Below are 24,741 nucleotides of genomic sequence, written 5' to 3' on the forward strand. Positions count from 1 at the left end.
TCAGTTTATTCAGGAGACATGCACTGTAGTCAACTGGGAAATCAAATCACATGTTATTAGTCACATGAGCCGAATTCAGCAAGTGTAGACCTTACAGTGAAATGCTTACTTATGAGCCCCTAACCAACTGTGCTGTTTAAAAAAATATGGATAAGAATAAGAGAAAAGTAAAAAGTAATTAAAGAGCAGCAGTAAAAAATATCATTATATACAGGGGGGTGCCGGTACAGATTCAATGTGCGGGGGCACCGGTTAGTTGAGGTAGTATGTACATGTGGGTAGAGTTCATTAAAGTGACTATGCGTAGATGACAACAGAGAGTAGCAGTGGTGTGGAGAGGGGGGGGGGGGATTAAAATAGTTTGGGTAGCCGTTTGACAAGACAGGAGTCTTATGGCTTAGGGTTAGAAGCTGTTTAGAAGCCTCTTGGACCTAGACTTGGCGCCCCGGCACCACTTGCCGTGTGGTAGCGGAGAGAACAGTCTATGACTAGGGTGGCTGGAGTCTTTGACCATTTTTAGGACCTTCCTCTGACACCGCCTGGTATAGAGGTCCTGGATAGCAGGAAGCTTGGCCCCAGTGATGTACTGGGCCGATCTCACTACCCTCTATGTAGTGCCTTGCGGTCGGAGGCCGAGCAGTTGCCATACCAGGCAGTGATGCAACCTGTCAGGATGCTCTCGATGGTGCAGCTGTAGAACCTTTTGACAATCTGAGGACCTATGCCAAATCTTTTCAGTCTCCTAAGGGGGAATAGGTTTTGTCATGCACGTTTCACGACTGTCTTGGTGTGCTTGGATCATGTTAGTTTGTTGAGGATGTGGACACCAAGGAACTTGAAGCTCTCAACCTGCTCCACTGCAGCCCTGTCGATGAGAATGGAGGCGTGCTCAGTCCTCTTTTTCATGTAGTCCACAATCATCTCCTTTGTCTTGATCACGTTGAGGGAGAGGTTGTTGTCCTTGCACCACACGGCCAGTTCTCTGACCTCCTCCGTATACGCTGTCTCATTGTTGTCAGTGATCAGGCACTGTTGTGTCATCGGCCAATTTAATGATGGTGTTGGTTTCGTGCCTGGCCGTGCAGTCGTGAGTGAACAGGGAGTACAGGAGGGGGCTGAGCACGCACCCTTGAGGGTCCCCTGTGTTGAGGATCAGCGTGGCGGATGTGTTGTTACCTACCCTTACCACCTGGGGTGCGGACCGTCATGAAGTCCAGATCCAGTTGCAGAGGGAGGTGTTTAGCCTCAGGGTCCTTAGCGTAATATCCTTTCCTCTTTCATTGCTGTATGTTTATTGGAGCACTTATGACAGGATTAAGTGCTAAGGGACGATGAACTCTTACAGTACTGTATGTGAGAACTCCTAGTCACTATAGGACCTTGTGGATTTAGCCATGCTAATTGGCCTAATAGCAGACAACTTGTAGATGTTTGGATAAGCAGGGCTCTCCTCTCCAGCATTCTGGATTATATTAGGGTCAGTGTGCTCAGGTCATCAGACTGAAGCTCCCTCTCACCTCCTCTGGCCAAGCTTTAGCTTGCAGTCCTGGAACGGACCCCAATGCCGAACAATCACCTCCTCCACTCTCCGCTCCGATCCAGCCATCTCCATCCTCCTCCCCATTTTTCTCTCTCTCTCTATCTCTATCAATTCAATGTGCTTTATTGGCATGATGTAACAATGTACATATTTCCAAAGCTTACTTTGGATATGTACAATATTAAAATAATAATAATCAAAATTGTCAACGGGACAACAGTAACAACAATAACCGAGGGTCAAAATAACCATACATTCACCAATAACAATAAGCATAGAGGACATGTTCAGGTTGGTTGGCCTGTCAGATGCTGTCCCTCAGCAATGTAGTGCGCTGCCAACCCACAGCTTTCTGCGTCCTCCCCCAACAGGGTAGCCTATCTTCATCAGAGAGGTCTTTGAAACCTTGAATAAGGGTTTCACATTTGGGAAAATGACGCTCTCTAATTGATTTTATGTTTTGGACATTTTGTCAGGAAATGCAGCTCTCAGATTCTGCTGTTTTGCAGTCGTTGCACAGCCTTTCCTCTACAGGGAGTCAGGTTTCCCTGTGTCTATCCTTCTCAATGGCAAGGCTGTGCTCCATGAGCCTGTACTGTACTCTTTCTCTCCCTCTCTGGGGGAGGGTGACAAAGACTTTGGCTCACAGGAATGCTGCACACACAGGCTTCAGGGGAGAACTAAAGTGATATAGTGATTTGACTGCATCACTGTTTAGTCAATTCAATAATCAAATAGAATTTAAGCACACTAATTTCACACTTGATGTGGCGTAAACATGTCAATGCTTAGCAAACCTTCAACAATGGATTGATTTACTGAAAACTATCTCCCAGGTTAGTCCAGCGTCATTCTATATATCAATTCTAAATATAGGCATTTTTATATTTGCTTGGATTCAGATTTACTCTACCTCTTTATTTTAAGTACACATTAGTAGCAGGTGTGTTGGAACCCAAGAAAATATATGGAAAATGTGATGTTTAGGTCCAAGAGAACCCTTCAGTTCCCTAAACACAATCAGTTCACAACACCCCAGACAAAGTTTCCTCCCTCCACAGTACTAACTGGAGCTGGCAGAGATGAAGAAATTCCTCTTCCTTTCCCGAGGAAAGAAGTGGGACCATAAAGCATCAAGTAGGGAGAAGTTGCAGAGTTAAATACAGTGCTTTATGAAATGCCCTGTGTTGGCACATGTCGGCTACTTCCACAAACTGTATTGTGTGTGCATTTTTAATGACGCTATTTTTTTGGCTGAATCATTTTGACTGTGGAAGGGCATGAGAATACTATTCAGAGCAAGACTGAGAATGAAAGAAAATATAGAGTTTCTATCTCTTGTGTGCGTGCGTGAGTATGGGTGTGTTTGCGTGTGTGTTGCAGTGATGCCAGAGCAGATGTTGGCAGAGTGTTTAGAAAGGAGGAGAGCCAGTGTTGTGCTGCTATACCCCAGTAGATATGTTTTAATCTGGTGGCCAGCTGTGTGTGTGTGATTTAACACATGACACCACGTATGACCTGGGATTCAGGAAACACTGCAAGCGAGCAGAAACATCTTAACACCAAGCATTTGTTTTTTTCACGGAAAGGGTTCGCTGCTGGTTTGTTGAATCCAGCTTTGTTTCCCCCAGGGTGAATGGGGAAAAAAAGCCCCATTCGCATTCCAACTCCCAACCTTATTGGCACAACATCGTCTGTGGTCTCTGCCTCTCTTTCTCCTTTCTCTCCGAACCGGGCTAAAAACCCATGTTGCCAATCTGAGGAATTCATCTATATATCAGGAGCATGACATTTCAAATGCAACATAATTTACTGTATATAAACAGCTGTTACACCAAATGAGCCAGATTCAAGCTACAGTAGCAGGACTCGATGCATTTTCAATCTCAATACAACTGTAGTGTTGGATATCCCTAGCTACAGTACATAGTTTTTGAGTTACTTTCCCAAACTATCCGTTTCATGATGATTAATAAAATCCATGCTGAGGGATTGGTTGTTTGGGCCATGTGCTCTACTGAACCTGATGCTCCATGGATGTCTATGGCCACCGAGTCTACAACCCACGTGGTTAACTTTAGTCACTGTTTTTCCAGCTCTGGCACTTCAGGCTTCAGCTCTGGATACACACTTTTTCCCCAAACAAAGAAGTCGAGTTTAGTACAGCCAATGTCCAAGGGTTTAATGGTTTCAAGGTTAAGCCAAGTCACGGATTTAAACCGGGGGTGGGCAACTCCTGTCCTCGAGGGCCTGATTGGTGTCACTTTTTTTCTCCATCCCATAGCAAACACAGCTGATTTAATGAAATTGCATTCTAAACTGAAGATCATGAGTAGGTGATTATTGGAGTCGGGTGTGTTAGCTGAGGCTGGGGCAAAACTGTGACACCAATCAGGCCCTCGAGGACTGGAGTTGCCCACCCCAGGATTAAACTGTTGTCAGACAAGGCAACAATAAACATGTCGTCCCACACAAATGATGCAGCGCCCTTGGGGCAATCCGTGTAAATGATGGATCTCTATGGCAAGACTCATCATTCACCAAAGTTTGGTCAAAATCGAGCAGGTGGTGTCTGCGATATCATGTGGGTTAACTCAACGGCAGTGTCAGAGGAAGGCCCTGAAAATCGTCAGACTCCAGCCACCCTAGTCATAGACTGTTCTCTCTGCTACCGCACGACAAGCAGTACCGGAGCGCCAGGTTTAGGTCCAAGAGGCTTCTAAAAAGCTTCTACTCCCCCAAGCCATAAGACAGCTAATCAAATGGCTAGCCAGACTGTTTGTTAATGGCTAGCCAGACTCTGTTATTATCTATGCATAGCCACTTTGACAACACTACCTGCATGTACGTAATTATCTCCAGTACCGGTGCCCCCTCACAGTGACACATTGACTCTGTACCGGTACCCCTTGTATATAGCCCCGCTATTGTTATTTACTACTGCTCTTAAATTATCTGTTTTTCTTAACTTACTTTTATTTATTGTTTTTCTTCTCTTACTCTTATCTTACTTACTAGCCTTGTGGGGACATAACATTTATTTCCATTCCTATTTTCATAACCTTTAACCCCAACCTTAATCCCAAACATTATCCTCTAACCCTAACTCTAAACCTAACCCCTGGGGATTTCCAGTACCCACAAGGATACTATTACAAGCACACACACACACACACACACACCAATGTTTTTAATTACACAACAATAATGACACTTGAAGTATGGGGTGGCAGGGTAGCCTAGTGGTTAGAGCGTTGGACTAGTAAACGAAAGATCGCAAGTTCATATCCCCGAGCTGACGAGATACAAATCTGTCATTCTGCCCCTAGACCGTCATTGAAAATAAGAGTTTGTTCTTAACTGACTTGCCTAGTTAAATAAAGGTCAAATAAATACAAATGTATAAACATACCAGTTTAGAGACGGGCCATTCTTTATAAACTGTCCTTAAATTAACTATGGGCTAGTGATACTGCACAATTGCCTATAATCAGATTAAATCAACATCATTATCATAAATGCAATTTAAATTAGATGACCAGTTGGCAGGTTCTCCAGCCAGTCGTTTAAGCCAAACCTGTGTCATTTCATTACTAAGCGAATTCACATTTTCTGGGAGCTTTGCTCTGCCTTCAGACTGTATTTTTATATGTTGTTGTCATGTTGGAAACAGCATAAAGAGAAAAATATGGCACATTCACATGACGTCACGTCGACAACTCCATGGTTGCCGACTGGATACGACTGTGTTTTTGTCAACACATGCCACACTTTGTTAACTTGACTTTGACCATACACTGACCATGGTCAATCTTATTGACCTGACCTTTCAGCAATCCCTTTGATTTAGGTCACAGCATCTCAGCTTCTAGGAGATATTCCTGCAATGTAATCCACAGAAGACCACGTATGTGTTAGTGGGGTTGGGTTCACCCATCACACACATTCATCACCTCATACAGTAGGTCTACTGTAGTAAAGTAACTCTTGAAGATCTGTTCAAAGGCATGCCGTCCTATTACCCCCCCCCCCCCCCCCCCCCCCCATCGATACACATGAAAGATCATTTAAAAGGGCAAAACTAGCAACGCTGAAATGGAAAATGCCAATACAAATATTGTTATAAAAAAACAATAAGGGTGTGCATGCCTTATGCTGACATTTTAAGCATTTAGCAGGCACTCTTATCCAAAGTGACTTACAGGAGCAATTAATGCCTTGCTAAAGGGAACATCGGCATATTTTTCACCGAGTCGGCTCGGAATTCCAACAGTCAGCTTGATCTCCAAGAGCCAGACAAAGTCTTGGCCCAGTACAGCATTGTTCTTCTTCAGGAGGAAGAAAATGGGGGATCTGAATATAATACTAAAATCTGGATTGTGCGTGAAATGTCTGGTTATTTGTCATAAAATCTTTGTCCCAGTCCAGGTCTGTCATAGTGTCATATAAATGTTCTAAATGATCTCCTCATCTGTAATGTATGAGGAATCAGAGTGGGATACCGTTACAAGTGGTTCTACAGATGTTTCACAGTGGATATTGTTGTAGCAGCCTACCCAGTGTTGCCCCCATACATATACTCAAATTCAATCCATATTTATCTGTAAAGAGAAGGTATATAATGCGCCATAAATCAGTCTCACATACAGTATTTAATGATGCTATACAATGCGTTTTGACCTGTTTCCCATCTCAACCATACTACTTTTAGGTTATTTTCCCAGAAAAAAACAAGATCCAATTTGAACTTTGTGGAAAGACCAATGCAATTTTCTCATGCGGTCTGATCCAATCTTGACCTCTGTTGCTAACACAAAATAGCATTTTGCAGAAACACACTGTAATTGATCACTGCACACAGTTGGCAGAGTCAAATATCAAATCTGATACATTTCAGCACAAAAAGGAGGCACATTTCAATCCACACAAACTGTCATTCGTGCACCAGAAAAGTAATGATCTCTGCAGAAGGGGCTAATTAATGGAAAGTGTAGCAGCATATGGCTGAAAGATATTGGAGAGCTTGTCAGTTTCTGCAGGTCTGTGGCTCTGATTCCTTTAGCAGGATGTCCTTTCTTTGGGAAGAGAGACTTTTCCTCCTGTTGTAACGTAAGGCCTGAGAGAAACTCGACACTCTCCTCAGCTGAGTGTCCTGTTTGCTATTGTCATGCAATGTGATTGGCAATGTCATCCACCACAGCGTCAATGGCTGCAGGCCTGGAAAGTGCCATTTGGGAAGATGCTCTGGCTGTTGGAGGCTTTGCCTATATTCAACGGGCTGCAGTAGAAAGAAACGTGACTCAGGAGGAAGTGGGTGGAGGGGGAGGGAGGGATGGAGGAAGGGTTATGGGTTATAATTTTCCGATGTCGCGGACCGGGAATATTCTCACTCCGGAGGTTTTATGGAATGGGGGGGGTCTGCCAGCCGGTTCATGCAGCGGGAATGCTTCTCCTGTCTCTGTGTACAGGAGAGGGGGAGATCGGGGAGGGAGGCAAAGCGCCTGTTTGTCCAGCTGATGCCGGATTCTTCCGTCACCGTTCCAAATTCCCCCCGCCGTCTCGAATTTTAACTGAGCTATTTTCCATCTCCCAGAGCTCTACTGCATATTTAGCTTATTTGATGCTGCTCCGTTCTGTTGTAATTAGTTATTTTTAAAACTGGCAAACAGAACGACCGTCAGTACAGGCACTGGCATTGGTCGGTTTATTGATGGGCAGTGCCAGCGGCCTGCCTACTATTGGCTCTTTTTCCTCCCCCATATGCTGCTGCTATTGATTTTGGTTGGCGCTGGTTCACTCACTGAAACAGGGGTGTATTATTCCAGAACCCTACAGCCAACATTTGCACAAAACAGTTACTTTCCCTGTTATCTTTTCCCCTTTAGGTCCCTTAACTTTTTAGACAGTTGCACAAAACACCTTAGGGTGAATTTCTACCTTAACCCTTTTTATCTAAAACTTCCTGTCTACCTAACGCTGTTAATGACTGACCTGACCTCTACTCTACACATGACTCCTCTCTATTCTTGACCTTTACCATAACTGACTCTGATACAGTGGGGCAAAAAAGTATTTAGTCAGCCACCAATTGTGCAAGTTCTGCCACTTAAAAAGATGAGAGAGGCCTGTAATTTTCATCATAGGTACACTTCAATTATGACAGTCAAAATGGGAAAAAAATCCAGAAAATCATATTGTCGGATTTTTAATTTATTTATTTGCAAATTGGCTTTCTTCTTGCCACTCTTTCATAAAGACCAGATTTGTGCAATATACGACTGATTGTTGTCCTATGGTCAGAGTCTCCCACCTCAGCTGTAGATCTCTGCAGTTCATCCAGAGTGGTCATGGGCCTCTTGGCTGCATCTCTGATCAGTCTTCTCCTCGTATGAGCTGAAAGTTTAGAGGGACGGCCAGGTCTTGGTAGATTTGCAGTGGTCTGATACTCCTTCCATTTCAATATTATCGCTTGCATAGTGCTCCTTGGGATGTTTAAAGCTTGGGAAATCTTTTTGTATCCAAATCCGGCTTTAAACTTCTTCACAACAGTATCTCGGACCTGCCTGGTGTATTCCTTGTTCTTCATGCATTTACATTTACATTTAAGTCATTTAGCAGACGCTCTTATCCAGAGCGACTTACAAATTGGTGCATTCACCTTATGACATCCAGTGGAACAGTCACTTTACAATAGTGCATCTAAATCTTAAAGGGGGGTGAGAGGGATTACTTATCCTATCCTAGGAATTCCTTAAAGAGGTGGGGTTTCAGGTGTCTCCGGAAGGTGGTGATTGACTCCGCTGTCCTGGCGTCGTGAGGGAGTTTGTTCCACCATTGGGGAGCCAGAGCAGCGAACAGTTTTGACTGGGCTGAGCGGGAACTGTACTTCCTCAGTGGTAGGGAGGCGAGCAGGCCAGAGGTGGATGAACGCAGTGCCCTTGTTTGGGTGTAGGGCCTGATCAGAGCCTGGAGGTACTGAGGTGCCGTTCCCCTCACAGCTCCGTAGGCAAGCACCATGGTCTTGTAGCGGATGCGAGCTTCAACTGGAAGCCAGTGGAGAGAACGGAGGAGCGGGGTGACGTGAGAGAACTTGGGAAGGTTGAACACCAGACGGGCTGCGGCGTTCTGGATGAGTTGAAGGGGTTTAATGGCACAGGCAGGGAGCCCAGCCAACAGCGAGTTGCAGTAATCCAGACGGGAGATGACAAGTGCCTGGGTTAGGACCTGCGCCGCTTCCTGTGTGAGGCAGGGTCGTACTCTGCGGATGTTGTAGAGCATGAACCTACAGAAACGGGTCACCGCCTTGATGTTGGTTGAGAACGACAGGGTGTTGTCCAGGATCACGCCAAGGTTCTTAGCGCTCTGGGAGGAGGACACAATGGAGTTGTCAACCGTGACGGCGAGATCATGGAACGGGCAGTCCTTCCCCGGGAGGAAGAGCAGCTCCGTCTTGCCGAGGTTCAGCTTGAGGTGGTGATCCGTCATCCACACTGATATGTCTGCCAGACATGCAGAGATGCGATTCGCCACCTGGTCATCAGAAGGGGGAAAGGAGAAGATTAGTTGTGTCGTCTGCATAGCAATGATAGGAGAGACCATGTGAGGTTATGACAGAGCCAAGTGACTTGGTGTATAGCGAGAATAGGAGAGGGCCTAGAACAGAGCCCTGGGGGACACCAGTGGTGAGAGCGCGTGGTGAGGAGACAGATTCTCGCCACGCCACCTGGTAGGAGCGACCTGTCAGGTAGGACGCAATCCAAGCGTGGGCCGCGCCGGAGATGCCCAACTCGGAGAGGGTGGAGAGGAGGATCTGATGGTTCACAGTATCGAAGGCAGCCGATAGATCTAGAAGGATGAGAGCAGAGGAGAGATAGTTAGCTTTAGCAGTGCGGAGCGCCTCCGTGATACAGAGGAGAGCAGTCTCAGTTGAATGACTAGTCTTGAAACCTGACTGATTTGGATCAAGAAGGTCATTCAGAGAGAGATAGCGGGAGAGCTGGCCAAGGACGGCACGTTCAAGAGTTTTGGAGAGAAAAGAAAGAAGGGATACTGGTCTGTAATTGTTGACATCGGAGGGATCGAGTGTAGGTTTTTTCAGAAGGGGTGCAACTCTCGCTCTCTTGAAGACGGAAGGGACGTAGCCAGCGGTCAGGGATGAGTTGATGAGCGAGGTGAGGTAAGGGAGAAGGTCTCCGGAAATGGTCTGGAGAAGAGAAGAGAGGAGGGGATAGGGTCAAGCGGGCAGGTTGTTGGGCGGCCGGCCGTCACAAGACGCGAGATTTCATCTGGAGAGAGAGGGGAGAAAGAGGTCAGAGCACAGGGTAGGGCAGTGCGAGCAGAACCAGCGGTGTCGTTTGACTTAGCAAACGAGGATCGGATGTCGTCAACCTTCTTTTCAAAATGGTTGACGAAGTCATCTGCAGAGAGGGAGGAGGGGGGGAGGGGGAGGAGGATTCAGGAGGGAGGAGAAGGTGGCAAAGAGCTTCCTAGGGTTAGAGGTAGATGCTTGGAATTTAGCGTGGTAGAAAGTGGCTTTAGCAGCAGAGACAGAGGAGGAAAATGTAGAGAGGAGGGAGTGAAAGTATGCCAGGTCCGCAGGGAGGCGAGTTTTCCTCCATTTCCGCTCGGCTGCTCGGAGCCCTGTTCTGTGAGCTCGCAATGAGTCATCGAGCCACGGAGCGGGAGGGGAGGACCGAGCCGGCCTGGATGATAGGGGACATAGAGAGTCAAAGGATGCAGAGAGGGAGGAGAGGAGGGTTGAGGAGGCAGAATCAGGAGATAGGTTGGAGAAGGTTTGAGCGGAGGGAAGAGATGATAGGATGGAAGAGGAGAGAGTAGCGGGGGAGAGAGAGCGAAGGTTGGGACGGCGCGATACCATCCGAGTAGGGGCAGTGTGGGAGGTGTTGGATGAGAGCGAGAGGGAAAAGGAAACAAGGTAGTGGTCGGAGACTTGGAGGGTAGTTGCAATGAGGTTAGTGGAAGAACAGCATCTAGTAAAGATGAGGTCGAGCGTATTGCCTGCCTTGTGAGTAGGGGGGGAAGGTGAGAGGGTGAGGTCAAAAGAGGAGAGGAGTGGAAAGAAGGAGGCAGAGAGGAATGAGTCAAAGGTAGACGTGGGGAGGTTAAAGTCGCCCAGAACTGTGAGAGGTGAGCCGTCCTCAGGAAATGAGCTTATCAAGGCATCAAGCTCATTGATGAACTCTCCGAGGGAACCTGGAGGGCGATAAATGATAAGGATGTTAAGCTTGAAAGGGCTGGTAACTGTGACAGCATGGAATTCAAAGGAGGCGATAGACAGATGGGTAAGGGGAGAAAGAGAGAATGACCACTTGGGAGAGATGAGGATCCCGGTGCCACCACCCCGCTGACATGATGCTCTCTGCGCTTTTAACAGACCTCTGAGCCTATCACAGTGCAGGTGCATTTATACGGAGACTTGATTACACACAGGTGGATTGTAATTTATCATCATTAGTCATTTAGGTCAACATTGGATCATTCAGAGATCCTCACTGAACTTCTGGAGAGAGTTTGCTGCACTGAAAGTAAAGGGGCTGAATAATTTTGCACGCCCAATTTTTCAGTTTTTGATTTGTTAAAAAAGTTCGAAATATCCAATAAATGTCGTTCCACTTCATGATTGTGTCCCACTTGTTGTTGATTCTTCACAAAAAAATACAGTTTTATATCTTTATGTTTGAAGCCTGAAATGTGGCAAAAGGTCGCAAAGTTCAAGGGGGCCGAATACTTTCGCAAGGCACTGTGTATGTGTTGACTGAATAAGCAGGTGATGTCTGCTAAATAATTAAGTTGATGGCACAGTCATATAGCCTTGGCACCTACATAACGCTGAGTGACTCACTCATTCATGGCTATGGTTCAAAAAAAATAACTAGCAACATTATTGTTTATAGTCTTTAATAAAGAAAGGTTTTGGTTATCCTGACCTGGACACCATTTTGGGCTGTTAGCAGGACAATAGACTCTTGCCAACACCTCTCTGTATTTTGATACGTTGTGCAATTCAAATGATCAGCATTAAAAACTTTAGATGGGGCCTCCTGAGTGATGCAGTGGTCTAAGACACTGCATCGCAGTGCAAACTGCATTGCTACAGATGCTTGTTCGATACCCATGCCGACATCCCTTTGTTACCACAGAGAAAGACTTTGCAGTGCGGTAACGTCAAAAGGTTGAGTAATTGAACAGTATTTCTATATTCCAAGCAGTTGGAGTGGTCCGTGGATACTTAAGGAACAGTCATTTCGAGTTTGTTTCATTTGTTGACCTCGTGAAGGACAGGAGACACACAATACTTTGTTTGTTTGTATACACTTTTCAATTATGGGGTTTGCATCTGAATGTTGTATAAAATAAATGATTGAATATAGGAATACTTTTGAAAAGATTAAATGTGAGGTTTTCCTTCTAATTGAGAGTATGGGTTTTCATATAAAGTTAACTAGTCAGTTAAAAGGACTCCCGACAAATTGTACATCAGACTGTCGCTACATGTTGAAATGGTTGGCGATTTTAAATATAGTCAAGATGACCCTGGGACGGGGTCCCCACGTTGAAATGGCTACTACTCTAGACCAAAACTCGCCGGGTGATGCTGATGTGTGAAGTTGTTTAAACTTCAACTCTACAATAGAACAAGACCAGAGAACGTGGAGATCATCACCACGCTGAAATGGTGAAGAAATCTACAAACTAAAGACCAGATTATTCAGGCTGCAGGTGTTTAAATACTTTAGTCTGGTGAATGCATCTGATCTAAGAACATTTCCGAATGCTACTCTGACGTATCCATTATAACAAGCTACAACCACGAAAGAACATGGGACTTCTGGGAACGCAACCAGAGACTCTCTGTGTAACGGCGTTCGTCTGTTGAAGAGAGTCAGACCGAAATGCAGCGTGTAGGTTACTCATGACTTTAATGAAAGAATCGTGGTACATGAAATACCTGAAACTAAATACAAAAACAACAGAACGGAACGTGAAACTAATTACAGCCTATCTGGTGAATACTACACAAAGACAGGAACAAACACCCACGAAATACAAAGCGAAACTGGCTCCCTAAATACGGTTCCCAATCAGAGACTACGAGGATCACCTGACTCTGATTGAGAATCGCCTCAGGCAGCCAAGCCTATACCACACCCCTAATCAGCCGCGATCCCAAATAATACAAACCCCAATACGAAACACAACATATAAACCCATGTCACACCCTGGCCTACCCAAACATATAACAAAAACACAAAATACAATGACCAAGGCGTGACACTCTGAACTATCATCCAGCAGATGGACCAGTGATCACAGAGAGGGACAACAAAGGCATACGCTCATAAATACGTAAAATGCTATTTATTTTCTAATGAGCGGCTGTTCATGTTTAAGGTATTAGCATTTCATGAGTGTAGTTATCAACTGTATTACAGTGAATCCACTCTGAGTTTTCCGCTCTTGAACTGTCCCCACCCCTTTCCTTTGTCTACCATGTCGTCATATCGGTTTAGTCCACAAGGGACTTACATTTGTGTCATGTTAGTAAGCAATATATGACCTATTGTGTGTGTTTGTAATTCTGCGATTGGTTAGTTAGAAAATAATTAAGCCAATTTCAATAACGCTGATTTATGTTAGGGTTCTTACAGATATCCAAGGGTTTGCGACGTTCAGAAATTAGACTGAGGTAACAATACATTAATAGACTGTAATCGATAAGATAATAAAATATCTGAAGAGTTATATTTGGGAAATGAAACTATAAACAAAATGTTCCCGTGTTGCCCCAACTTCCTAGTTAAGTACTATTTCGTGATTTGTTGAATTATGGAATAATTACACATAGAGAATCGATTTAATAATATTACAGTCTTCACATTTAATGACAGCAAACGCTATGACAATTGGCTGTATTAGATTTTCCGTTCCTCCTGAAACCCCTAATCTGCTCACTTAAATGAAGAGATCCTGGTCATGGTGCTACAATATGTTACAGCAAAATGAAAGTGAGGACAATCGGCAATCTGCTGTATGCTTATGGCCTATACTCCTCACCCCACCCCAAACTCCACTTTTAAAAAATGCATGGTTGCCAAGAAAGTGATTCGTTTCGCTAGATTCTTAAAATGCGTTCACATCATTTGTGTGTTAGTCACTTTTAATTCTTAATTGATCCAACGTTTTTTTATCATAGGCCACTGTAATCGATGGGGGCTCATGGTGGTACCATTCTGCTCATCGGATGAAGGTGCACATGGTTCAGAATCAAACTTTGAAGACTGAGATCAAGTCATTGGAGGCAGACTATCAGAAAGATGATGCAACCCGACTGATGCAACCCAAAAAGCATTAAAGACTAGAGTTAATGAGTACTTGAGGTCACTGAGAAATTCTGGACATGGCCTGCCCTCCTTTATGTAAGGAATTAGGCACTTTACCATGTTTACTACAGTATGTACTGTAGGCTATGTTTATATGTCAGACTGCACAGTAGCCTAATGAACAAATGCAGGCAGTTCTTATCTTCAAAATGCTTTAAATGCTTTATCCAAATGTTTAAAGTGTGTGTGGGTGACCTCTTGCAACCGCAAAATGTCGGGTAAGTATATACTGTACAATTCTGTGTTTCTTCATCAGCATATAAATGCTTCCGTTACTAAAATAATTATAAAAATACTCTTTCAAAATGCAGATGTTTATTTCATTATGGATCCATAACGAATTATTATGGGAATAAATATCACTGAATGACAGAAATATTGGAACGAAGTAGGCTAATAAAGGTAAACAAATTGCTGCTTACTGGAAAATACTCTTTCAAAATGAATGGAAGAGACGGCATTCGGAGGTCAAGACAGCGCTGCTCTGAGACGGGTATGGGGACGGGTCTTGATAAATCAACAAGATTTTATTTTCACTGAATCTCCATTTTGGATATTGGTTAGACTACAATTAGGGTGTGGAAATGTTACGATTATTTTGCTCTTACTGTAGCCTACTCCCGACCAGTCATGTTGTACAGCGCCATTATGAGCTATTAGTAGGACAATAGACTCTTGCCAAGAAGGAGGGTAGGGGGAGAATTGTATCGTCAAATGTATTTCTTAGTTAGGTTGGCTGTATCACATCCGGCTGTAATTTGGAGTCCCATAGGGTGGCGCACAATTAGCCCAGCGTTGTCCGGGTTAGGGGAGGGTTTGTCCGGCCAGGATGTCCTTGTCCAAAATATAGGCATGATAGGCTCATGCTTTCTCTCCCTCTAAAAACAGAAATAAAATAATTTGCCTTTACAAATTTTACTTTGGCCTTTATTCAGAATTCAATCGCTCACTTTAGGTTATTTGAAAATGAAATAATCTCCAATATAGTTATTTTTTTAAACAAAGCGATTATTATTCATTTTTAATTATTTAAAAGTCCCTTAGATATTCTCACAGATCAGATTTGCCCTAACAAAAAATGCCCCTTAGATCTTAATTTAGAATCCTCCAATCCTCTAAATCGAATTATTGGCAGAGAGTCACGTCATTGAAAAAAATACATTTAGATATACTGTAGGCCTATCATAGGCAACATGAGTCTCACTAGTGTTGAGTAATGTGCTGTTAAAAGTGGTGTAGGTCTTATTTATTTAAAAATCATATTGAAGTTAGAAGCAATATTTGCAGCATAGCATACCCGCTGTGGTCATCTATTTCGGCACAGTTTCCGTTTCGTAAATAACGTGACGCAACTTTTACAGGAAGAACCACTGTAACTGGCCCTGTCCTTGATATGTGCAACGCACTGAGCTTGCTGTGGGGGTCAAATGTAGCAGCAGTAATTGGTCCGAATGAGCGCTTCCCAGCTAGCGAGTTTATTCTGTCTAGCTGGCAACCACAGCAGCATGGCACTATTTAAAACTTGTAAAAGAAAGTGATGTTTATTTCGATGGGCAAGGCAGAAATAACTTGTAGTATTGGTCACCTTCTGGATGTCACTGTGACATGCAATTAGTTAACGTAATGACAAGCCGGTGCAAATTCCCATTGCAACGATGTTGTATCGAGGTGCTATGTAGTTGGTTCCTATCAGGCAGGCTAGGCAGCTGTATCACATGTCGCTGGTGGTAGTTAACGTGGCCAATTAGTTTTGTCCCACTTGATTTTATTTTGAGTAGGATAGTGGCCTACACAATAAATCATTTGTAATATTGCATACTTCATAGTAGCCATCTGGATGTCACTGTGATAGTCTAATGTGCTCAATGGGAAGAGTTTGCGTTGCAAGAGGGCAACACAACATCAAGGGGAAGAGTGTCCTTTGCTCTCGCTGGGGGGAGACTGCTGTCCGGCTGTTTCGTTTATTAGGATCCCATTAGCTACTGCACATGCAGCAGCTACTCTTCCTGGGGACCGCATAAAATGTACAAATACATAACAAAGTACGAATCAGTCATAGACGAGAACAACATAATACATTATTACATTCCAAATAAAATAAGTTATACTTTATATAGTAAAGACACCAAGGGACAAAAATATATTATTTACACAATATTCATATTCTTATATACAGTACAGTTACATTCTTGATACACTGATACAAGATTTAAAAAATGTAAACTTAAATTGCTTTTTGCCTGCGTAACCTCTGGTGGCAGAGTTCCATGATGACAACATTCTATACATACCATTAACTGAGCGACGCATTAAATAGGTTTTTGGTTTGGGTACTGTGACTATACAAGTGGTTAGGCATTTTCAACACACAAATGTTTCTTAAAAAGACTAGAAGATAAGTAGTCAGGCATGTTGTTGATGTTAGTTCTGTGTGTGCAGTTAAGGGCAGGGTGTGCTGCTCTTTTTTTAAGATGGCTGCAACTTTGCTATGTCTTTCGTTGCTTCACCTGACCATATTACCGGACAGTTATCAAAATGGGACAAGATCAAAGCCTGTAACAAATAGTACAGTTGATCTTCGTCAGACATACCTCAGTAATTGAGAGGGATGTCGCTAGATAGTGTAGCCATTACCAATATGCAGTATCAGACCAGGGTGATGGTTAAAATGTGATTTTCGTAGAAAATATACAACTGTGGCAATTAATGGTGGTATTTAAAAAAATCTATATACATAACAATTACTCTGATCAAAACCGAATGATTCTGAACACTCAAGTCCCAACTTTGGCAGACAATCTTCAAAATCTCGATTTTAAGTTTTTAGCCACAAGCATAAACTAGCTAGCTGCATTCTTCTCCACTCGACTCTCCGCTGTGTGACATAAGTCATCAATTTGGACATCAGGCGTGTCCGTACAGCCTATCCCGGCTTCCTTAGTGCAATGTCATTCTTTTGCATTTCATGTGAAACCTGCTTTGAGTTTGTTTATCTTGAAACTAAAAGTTAAAACTAACACAGTTAATGAAAATAGCAATTTTTATTGATATTGAGTCTAATGCGTTTGCTGCTGTGTGCGAGTACAGTTTGACCCTTGCCTCCATCTCCAGTTCGTTAAGCCATCTAGTGTCATTTGTATCTCGCTCTCTCTCTCTACCGTGTGTGTGTGTGTGTGTGTGTGTGTGATGTGCCTCTTGCTATCTGTCACTCAAATGTCGAGGGGCTGAAGTTCATTGGTTGAACTCCAATTCCTAGGGGGCTGGGGCAGGTGGGGGAATATGTAGGGAAAATGGCGCTGCACAGCTTTCAGAAAAACAGTCGCTTTCAAACTATGGATTTCGTGTCTATTTGAGGTAAGACAGTAATTCTGCTCATAAATGATGCATGTATGAACTACAAATTGACACATCCAGCCTAAAGAGAGAGGTATAAATTATACTTAGTTTATACTTAGTCTCTCTCTCACTCTCACTCTCACTCACTCACACATTATTCTTAAGAGGGATGACAGAGAAGCTGGATGGCCAGCATGTGCTCAACCGCACACTGCTATCTTTCCAGTCTATTGACAGAAGTTGTGTTTTGGAAGGAGACAAAGTAGTTGATTTCCCTTATGACACAAGGGTATTCCACAGTGTTCTCTGTTTTGGAAAGAGTGAAGACCAGAGATATTTGCTGTGTCACAAACTCCCCCTCTCTCTCCCAAATGAAAAATATCTCCAGTCCAATTGATTTCTTTGCAGAGGAAAGTTATTGCCTTCACTGCATTGTCCTCATTATTCTAGACCATTGGCTTACAGCGATGTGGTGAAATAAGACCATTACTAATGACCATCTGAGAGTTTTGATCTTTTGTTATTTGTGACTTCGTGTTTCAGTTAGTCTGAAGGCCATTTGAAAAGAGCTGAATCCTAGTTTCATTACCCAGCAGCTGGACAAAGTTGGAATAAGCAGTTTTTTTTAAAGCTGCTTTGAAAATAATCTCCACTGGGATCCACAGACGTTTTTCATATTCCATTTGTGTGGAGTCTCAGCAGATTGGAAATCGGTCTGTGTGGTGCAACACATTGTATTCTAGGTCTTGAATGTGTTAAATTACATGTTATTGTTCATGTCATTTGTCCTTATAGAAATCTTTGAGAGCAGACTGCAATATTTCATCCTTAACTATGCACTGGAACACACACACACTCAGTCTTGTACAGCTAACCTTTTGGGGTCACACAGTTCAGTTCCATTCAAAATCCTGTTTTTCCTAATTCTAACCTGAACTCTTACCATACCCTAGCCCTAACCTTAACCCAAAAATCTAACCTTAACCTTATCTCCTAACCCTAAAACTAACCCTTGCCCCTTACCCTTAACGTAATTCTAACCCTTACACTTATTCTAACCTTAACCCTAGACCCCCTAGAAGTAACACTTCTAACAAAATGACTAACAAAATGTCCGCAGTCAAATTGTTGTTTGTTTACTATTCTTGTGGGGACTTCCGGTCCCCACAAGAATAGTTAAACACGTCCACACACACACACACCCATAGGATTACATCACTATGGGAGGTATCTGTGTCTCACCATCTGTGAGAGCTTGTCAGTATAGGGTTACAGTCATAGCCCTTTGTGTGTGTGTGTGTGTGTGTAACTGACAGGGTTACACACACACACACACGCACTCATAAGCCTTACAGCATTTCAACAATGCCAGCACGTATTCTTAATGATACTTTAATTACTCTAACAGTAATACAGTAGGTACCTGGCTACCATAACATGTATAGCTGTGTTGTTGTCACAGGATCCAGAAGTGGATACTGCACCGTATAACGGTACTGTACATAGCTGTCCACTCTATGCCTGTATCTGTCCACTCTATCTGTCCACTTCAATCACAGATGCACATTAAATGAAGGCTAGTATCAATTGTATTGTAGGTATGGAAACTGTCCCAGATGTTTTATGTAACCCACTGTTTGGGCCTTGGCTTTTTGCCTGGTAAAAACACTTAGAAGTCTCTCTGAGTGACATTTTAGAATGCATTCAATATCCCATTAACATATTAAAAAAAGTTTGCATTGAGCATTGAACAGCACATAACTGGCACAGGTTGTTTCACCTCCCATTGCATTCTCACTGTGCACACACACACACACACACACACACACACACACACACACACACACACACACACACACACACACACACACACACACACACACACACACACACACACACCACACACAGCTCACACTGCTTAGTGACAATTTAGCCATTGAGGTAACGGCTAATGAGCAGCAGGGAGAGTCTTGAATGGGGTGAGCGGTGGCGTGCAGGGGGCGGATATATTTTGGGTGAGTGGCTGGCTCCCTGTGTTTGTTGAGGACACGGGTCGGTAGTCTGTCAGAAGTTGGTGTCTCTCTGGGGCTCTGGCCATATTGTGGGTCAAGTGTAGAGAGCAGCTCCTGCTGGGGTTGGGTTGTTGCTGCGGTCCCACTCTCGGCACACACTCCCTGGGTTGTGTTTTCTGCTGGGTTGTGGGGTCAGCGGTATTGCTGATTCAGCCCGGTGCTGTTTTCTTTCCTTCTCTCTCTCGCTCTTCCTTCAATCCGCTGGTCTCTTGTTCTCTCCCTCTCTCTACACAGTCTCTAAGGAGGAACTACATAGGCTGGCTCAAAACATTACCTTTCTGTTAACGAAGACTATACCATTGTCGTGACTTTACTGTCATTAATCTGATCCACTAACTATATTTAATTGTTACCCGACTAAATTAATCATGTAACAATTAACTCACTAGGATTTGGGGCACCACGAGAGTGGTTTTTTAAAGAGTTAACATCTCCCAAATGAATCTCTGACATCTATAAACAGTCAACTTATTTAATCGTAACCTCGTATCATGTCATCATTCTGAACAGTCGTAACCTTGCATCTGCAAAAACCTGAGCCTTAGTTATGATTCAGGACTACACATTGTTATAGGTATTTAGTTACTAGCTAACTAAATGGTTACACAGGATAAACATACACACTTAAAACATTAGAAACAGGTCCTTAGTGGACTGACAACAATATGGCTACTTGTTACATAATGACATGTAGAAGGCGAAAGAGAAAGCGGGACAGAGACAATGTTAGTACATTTAGAAACTACTCACACTTATACATTGCACATTAACCGTCGCCCGCTTGGAGTAAGAATCACGAATGTATTAACGTGGAAATGCCTTGGTTTGCCATGTATCTCTCCTAACTGGACCTTCTTGGAAAGGGGGTTGGTTGGGCCTTTGAGGGCACGCTTGTAAAGCTCTGATTGCCCAAAAGGGGTCCCCACCTGTATTCTGTCATTCTCCTCTGCAGTCGTCCAGTGTCCGGTGACTTGTCGTGTAGTCCTGAACAGAACTACAGAGTTTATTCTGATGAAAGTAGCATAATACGATGATTTGAACAGTCCCACTTAAATATGCTTTTCTAGATACTTCACTTAGGACAGCTAATCAGCCGTACCAGTGATTGTCCGCGAGGTGACTTTATCATCTCTACCTCGTGTTGAGATTCAGCGTTCAAACCACTTTAAACGTCTCTATGGTCTGATATGTTAATTCTTAACCCATAATTTTATACAGTTTATTCAAAATGGGCGGTTCTGTCAGGCTGGCATGCTCTCTGACCTCACTCAGGGGCGTAACTTGTTACTTGTACAAAGTTTTATAAAAGTATTGTCTCTTATGGCTCCTAAAATTGTCCCTCTTCACTAAAACACTTTCTAACTTTTTATGCACAATGCATTTGATGGACATTCCACACATAGTGGGTATACTTTTCAAGGTACAGTATTTCCTTTATAACACTTAATAACACAAACACACAATTTGACATTAATGTTCTTTTAGGTCACCTCTGCCCATTAGAAATATTGTTCCAATAGTTGCTTTTGAAGGTGTTTGTTTCATTGGGAAAAAGGGAAAAATCTTAAGACAAAGGCTCATTCACTTGGTGAATTTGGAGAGAGAGGTCCTTGATTTACAACACGGTGTGAGCTGTAAACCCCCACCAGTTCCCTTCTCTCTCCCTTCCCCCCTCCCTGGGTGAGAGGTGGTCTGGTTGAAGTGATTTATTGCAAAGCTGTTCTGACCTATTTGGGTCCTCACAGGACAGTCATGACACATTCCACCTATCAGTGCTCAAGTGCTTACAGACAGTTACAAACTCTACAAACACCCCTCACCAACCTCATTCTGTATCCATCTCAAGGTGTGCATTCTTTAAACACATTTGATTTCTCATATACATTGTTAAACAGTATTGTGTCTCCTTCCTCTCAAGATGACCTTTTACATTTTTACACCTGGATCCAGATTAGGTGATTCTGAGAAGTACTATGATTGTGAGTATGGGGTCATTAGACTCTTGGTGAGAAAGCTCGGCTCTCACCCCCTTCTCACAGGTATATCTCATCCCTTTCCCTTCAGCCTAGGAGATGTGGCTGAAGATTGTTCCAGCAGCTTATCGGAAGAATGTCCTATTATAACACCAGTACTGTTCCTAATGGATGGAGAAGGTGCTGGAGGCCCTGTACAGATGTTTAGAGGGGGTCAGGGGAAAGGCGTCAGAGGCGCTGAGACACCTCCATCTCAGGGACATGGGGTCTCCCACGACTGACTGACTGACTGACTGACATATTTGAACAAATAATAGAGTTAAAATGCTGTATTAAGGAACATCTATGGCCATAATGTGTTAAGAGCCATGTCCATGTCTATCACATATCAGACAAGTCATTTTCACCAACACCAGTGAATGGGGTCAGTCCAGCCAGTGAGGACCATCCCCTACCATCACCAACATCAACATGCTCCTTTCCCTGGCCTGGATCTCTTAGCTGTGGGATTGGCAGCAGCTCAGCTCTCTGCCCCACGGACGCTGCAGGCGAACACACCCAGCAGGCCTCACACACTCCACGGACACACTGCTCACAGGCTCACACACACACAGCAAACAAATCCAACTCTTCACAGCTGTTTAAATGCCACAGAGACCGACTGATCAAATGTTCCACCAATGAAGCGTGTCAAACATGACTGTAGCAGGGGTATAAAGGACGGAGACAGGCACAGGAATACATCTGGGTTTTTAATACACCACAAACAAACACAAAACACTGGGGTGTTGCCAAACAAAAGAGTGAGGGTAAACCTCGTAGAATGACACCGGACGAGATCAGTAATGCCCAAAACATGCAGCACAGGCTGAGAAAACGCACAGGTACTCACACGACCAACAGACATGGGAACAATAATCGACCGCCCAATGGAAAACAGAGGGCACATTTATACAATTGCAATCAGGGAAATGGGGACCAGGTGTGCGTAATGACACAGTTCCAGAGGGATCCGTGACAATGACGTGAGTGTGTTTGTGTGCACGTGTTTGATCACTGATGGTCAAACACATATGAGTTGTGAGTTGTTGCTGATCGTTAGCGTTGTTGCTGATCGTTAGCGTTCTCCTTACGTGAGTGACTTCTGGCAGCCATTGCTGGTCCAGTTTAAACATTTGAAAGCGTGTAACTGACCGTGGATGTTTTTGTTTTTATGTCTCCCGTCTCTCATCCTTTCAATCTTTTTATTTAGCTGTAAAATCACATTTCCATCCCTTCTCTTACATGCTCTTCATTTCCTCGTTGTCTGTTTCTTTCTCTCTATTCTTATTTTGGACATGTCGATTCAGATTCATCAGAAATGTGGCAGGAGGACACAGTGTTTACCAATGGAGGCCAAATATGTAGAGCCCCGGGGTGAGTGACGTGGGTCACCATGTGTGAGAGGCTCTCTCTCTACCTTTTTAACTGAAGTAATGTGGCCCCCATACTGACTGGTCCTCTATCAGCCTCGTAAACACACACACACACACACACACACACACACACACACACACACACACACACACACACACACACACACACACACACACACACACACACACACACACACACACACACACACACACACACACACACACACACACACACACACACACACGCATGCATATAGATGTATATGTGCGCTCACACACCCACATGCATGCACAGTCACACAGACACACACGTGCAAACAGACATGCACGTACACACACACACCACGGAAACTAACCCAAAACCCAAGTTTCAACTCCAGAGGTTTCCATTTCTAAATTAAATGATGTAGTAGAAAGGTTTGCATGTTTCCAGTTTCTCAGTGGATGAAATGTGACCCCTCATTTTTAGCAAACTATTCATGGCTAACCGAATCTCACAACAGAATCCAATGCTCTAATCTAGTGGGCCTTGATACTAGGATTGTGTCATCAGGTATGACCCAGATGCAGACAGTGCCGAAGAAATAACCATTTATTTCTAGTACAGAGGCAGGCAAAAGACAGGTCAAAGGCAGGCAGGGGTCAGTAATCCAGAGAGGTGGGGCAAGGTACAGAACAGCAGTCAGTCTCAGGGTCAGGGCAGGCAGAAGGGTCCAATTTGTAAGTCACTCTGGATAAGAGCGTCTGCTAAATGACTTAAATGTAAATGTAAATGTAATAATCCAGAGAGTTGGGGCAAGGTACAGAACAGCAGGCAGGCTCAGGGTCAGGGCAGACAGAACGGTCAAAACCCAGGAAGGGACTAGAAAACAGGAGCAAGAACAGACAGGAGCAGGGGAACAAACGCTGGTAGATTTCACGAAACAAAACAAACTGGCAACAGACAGAGAACACTGGTATGAATACACAGGGGAAGATGGGCAGCACTTGGAGGGGGGTGGAGACGAGCACAAAGACAGGTGAAACAGATCAGGGTGTGACAGGTTTGTCATTACTATTAGACTTGTTGTACTGTCTCTGTACTGTTATTGTCTCTAGTTACCTAAGTCTGGCAGGTAAGTTAATACCCAGCCATGACTTTGGGGTCAAGCTCAGCTGAAACTTTACAGTTATCATTTTTATGTGACACGTTCATGTCTCTTCTTCTTTCCAAACCTTTTTGTGTTCTGATTATTTTTTAATAGGGTTTTGGTCTGTTTGGTCCTTCAAATTTTCCTTCTCGCTTTCCAGATTTGATCTGTGTTTTTAGTTTCTGGGCAGGTTTGACAATATAGATGGTTTTTTTTAATTGTTGCTGGCACGTATGGAGATGATGGTGCCTTCACATCGTGGGCAGATGGCTTTGTTGGACCGATCTGAAACCCTTCTGGGCTGGACCTCCCACCCCGTGGGCCTACACACACGCACACAGACTAAGCATATCTGTCTAGCTTTTCCTGGAGCAGAGTAGCACTAGAGGGGTCCCTGGCCCAGGGGTCCATTTCCCAGGTGACATCTGCTCTGGGACATTACACCACAAGTAGAGGGAAAAATTGGATTTTAAAAGCTACCGAAATGGTGCTTAAAGTTAATTCCAAGCTTCCACTCAGGTATCAAGGAACCATTTGACACTGAATGCAAAAGACAATGTTTTTTTTCTCCGTACTGAGCAAAAGTATAGTATTTCCTTATGTTGGTAATCAATGCACAATGGAAAAGGCACTGTAAACAGTTTATCTAGTCTCACTCATTATAACTCATCTGATCTCTGATCTGTTCCAGGGGGCTTTTCATCACCATCCATGACCTCACTCACATCTCCACCGTGCTCCAGAGCTGGCCAGAGAAGGACATACGTGTAAGTCTATAGTCAAACCTGAAATGGCACCCGTTTCCCTATATAGTGCGGAAATACATTGTCTGAAATTGCACCCTATCTCTCTATTGGGGGTGCTATGCCCTTTA

The 24,741-nt window shown here is 43.8% G+C and overlaps 1 protein-coding gene across 1 annotated transcript in view; it reads left to right on the forward strand.

Annotated features, from left to right (window-relative positions):
- The window catches only part of me1 (malic enzyme 1, NADP(+)-dependent, cytosolic), a 133,172-nt gene that overhangs the window by 51,307 nt on the left and 57,124 nt on the right, over window positions 1–24,741 (forward strand). Inside the window, exon 4 of the mRNA XM_046315378.1 lies at window positions 24,559–24,634. Coding sequence (XP_046171334.1) covers window positions 24,559–24,634 — 76 coding nt within the window. The remainder of the gene's footprint in view (window positions 1–24,558; window positions 24,635–24,741) is intronic.

Source organism: Oncorhynchus gorbuscha, linkage group LG19 (assembly GCF_021184085.1).
Source record: "Oncorhynchus gorbuscha isolate QuinsamMale2020 ecotype Even-year linkage group LG19, OgorEven_v1.0, whole genome shotgun sequence".
Taxonomy (NCBI): domain Eukaryota; kingdom Metazoa; phylum Chordata; class Actinopteri; order Salmoniformes; family Salmonidae; genus Oncorhynchus; species Oncorhynchus gorbuscha.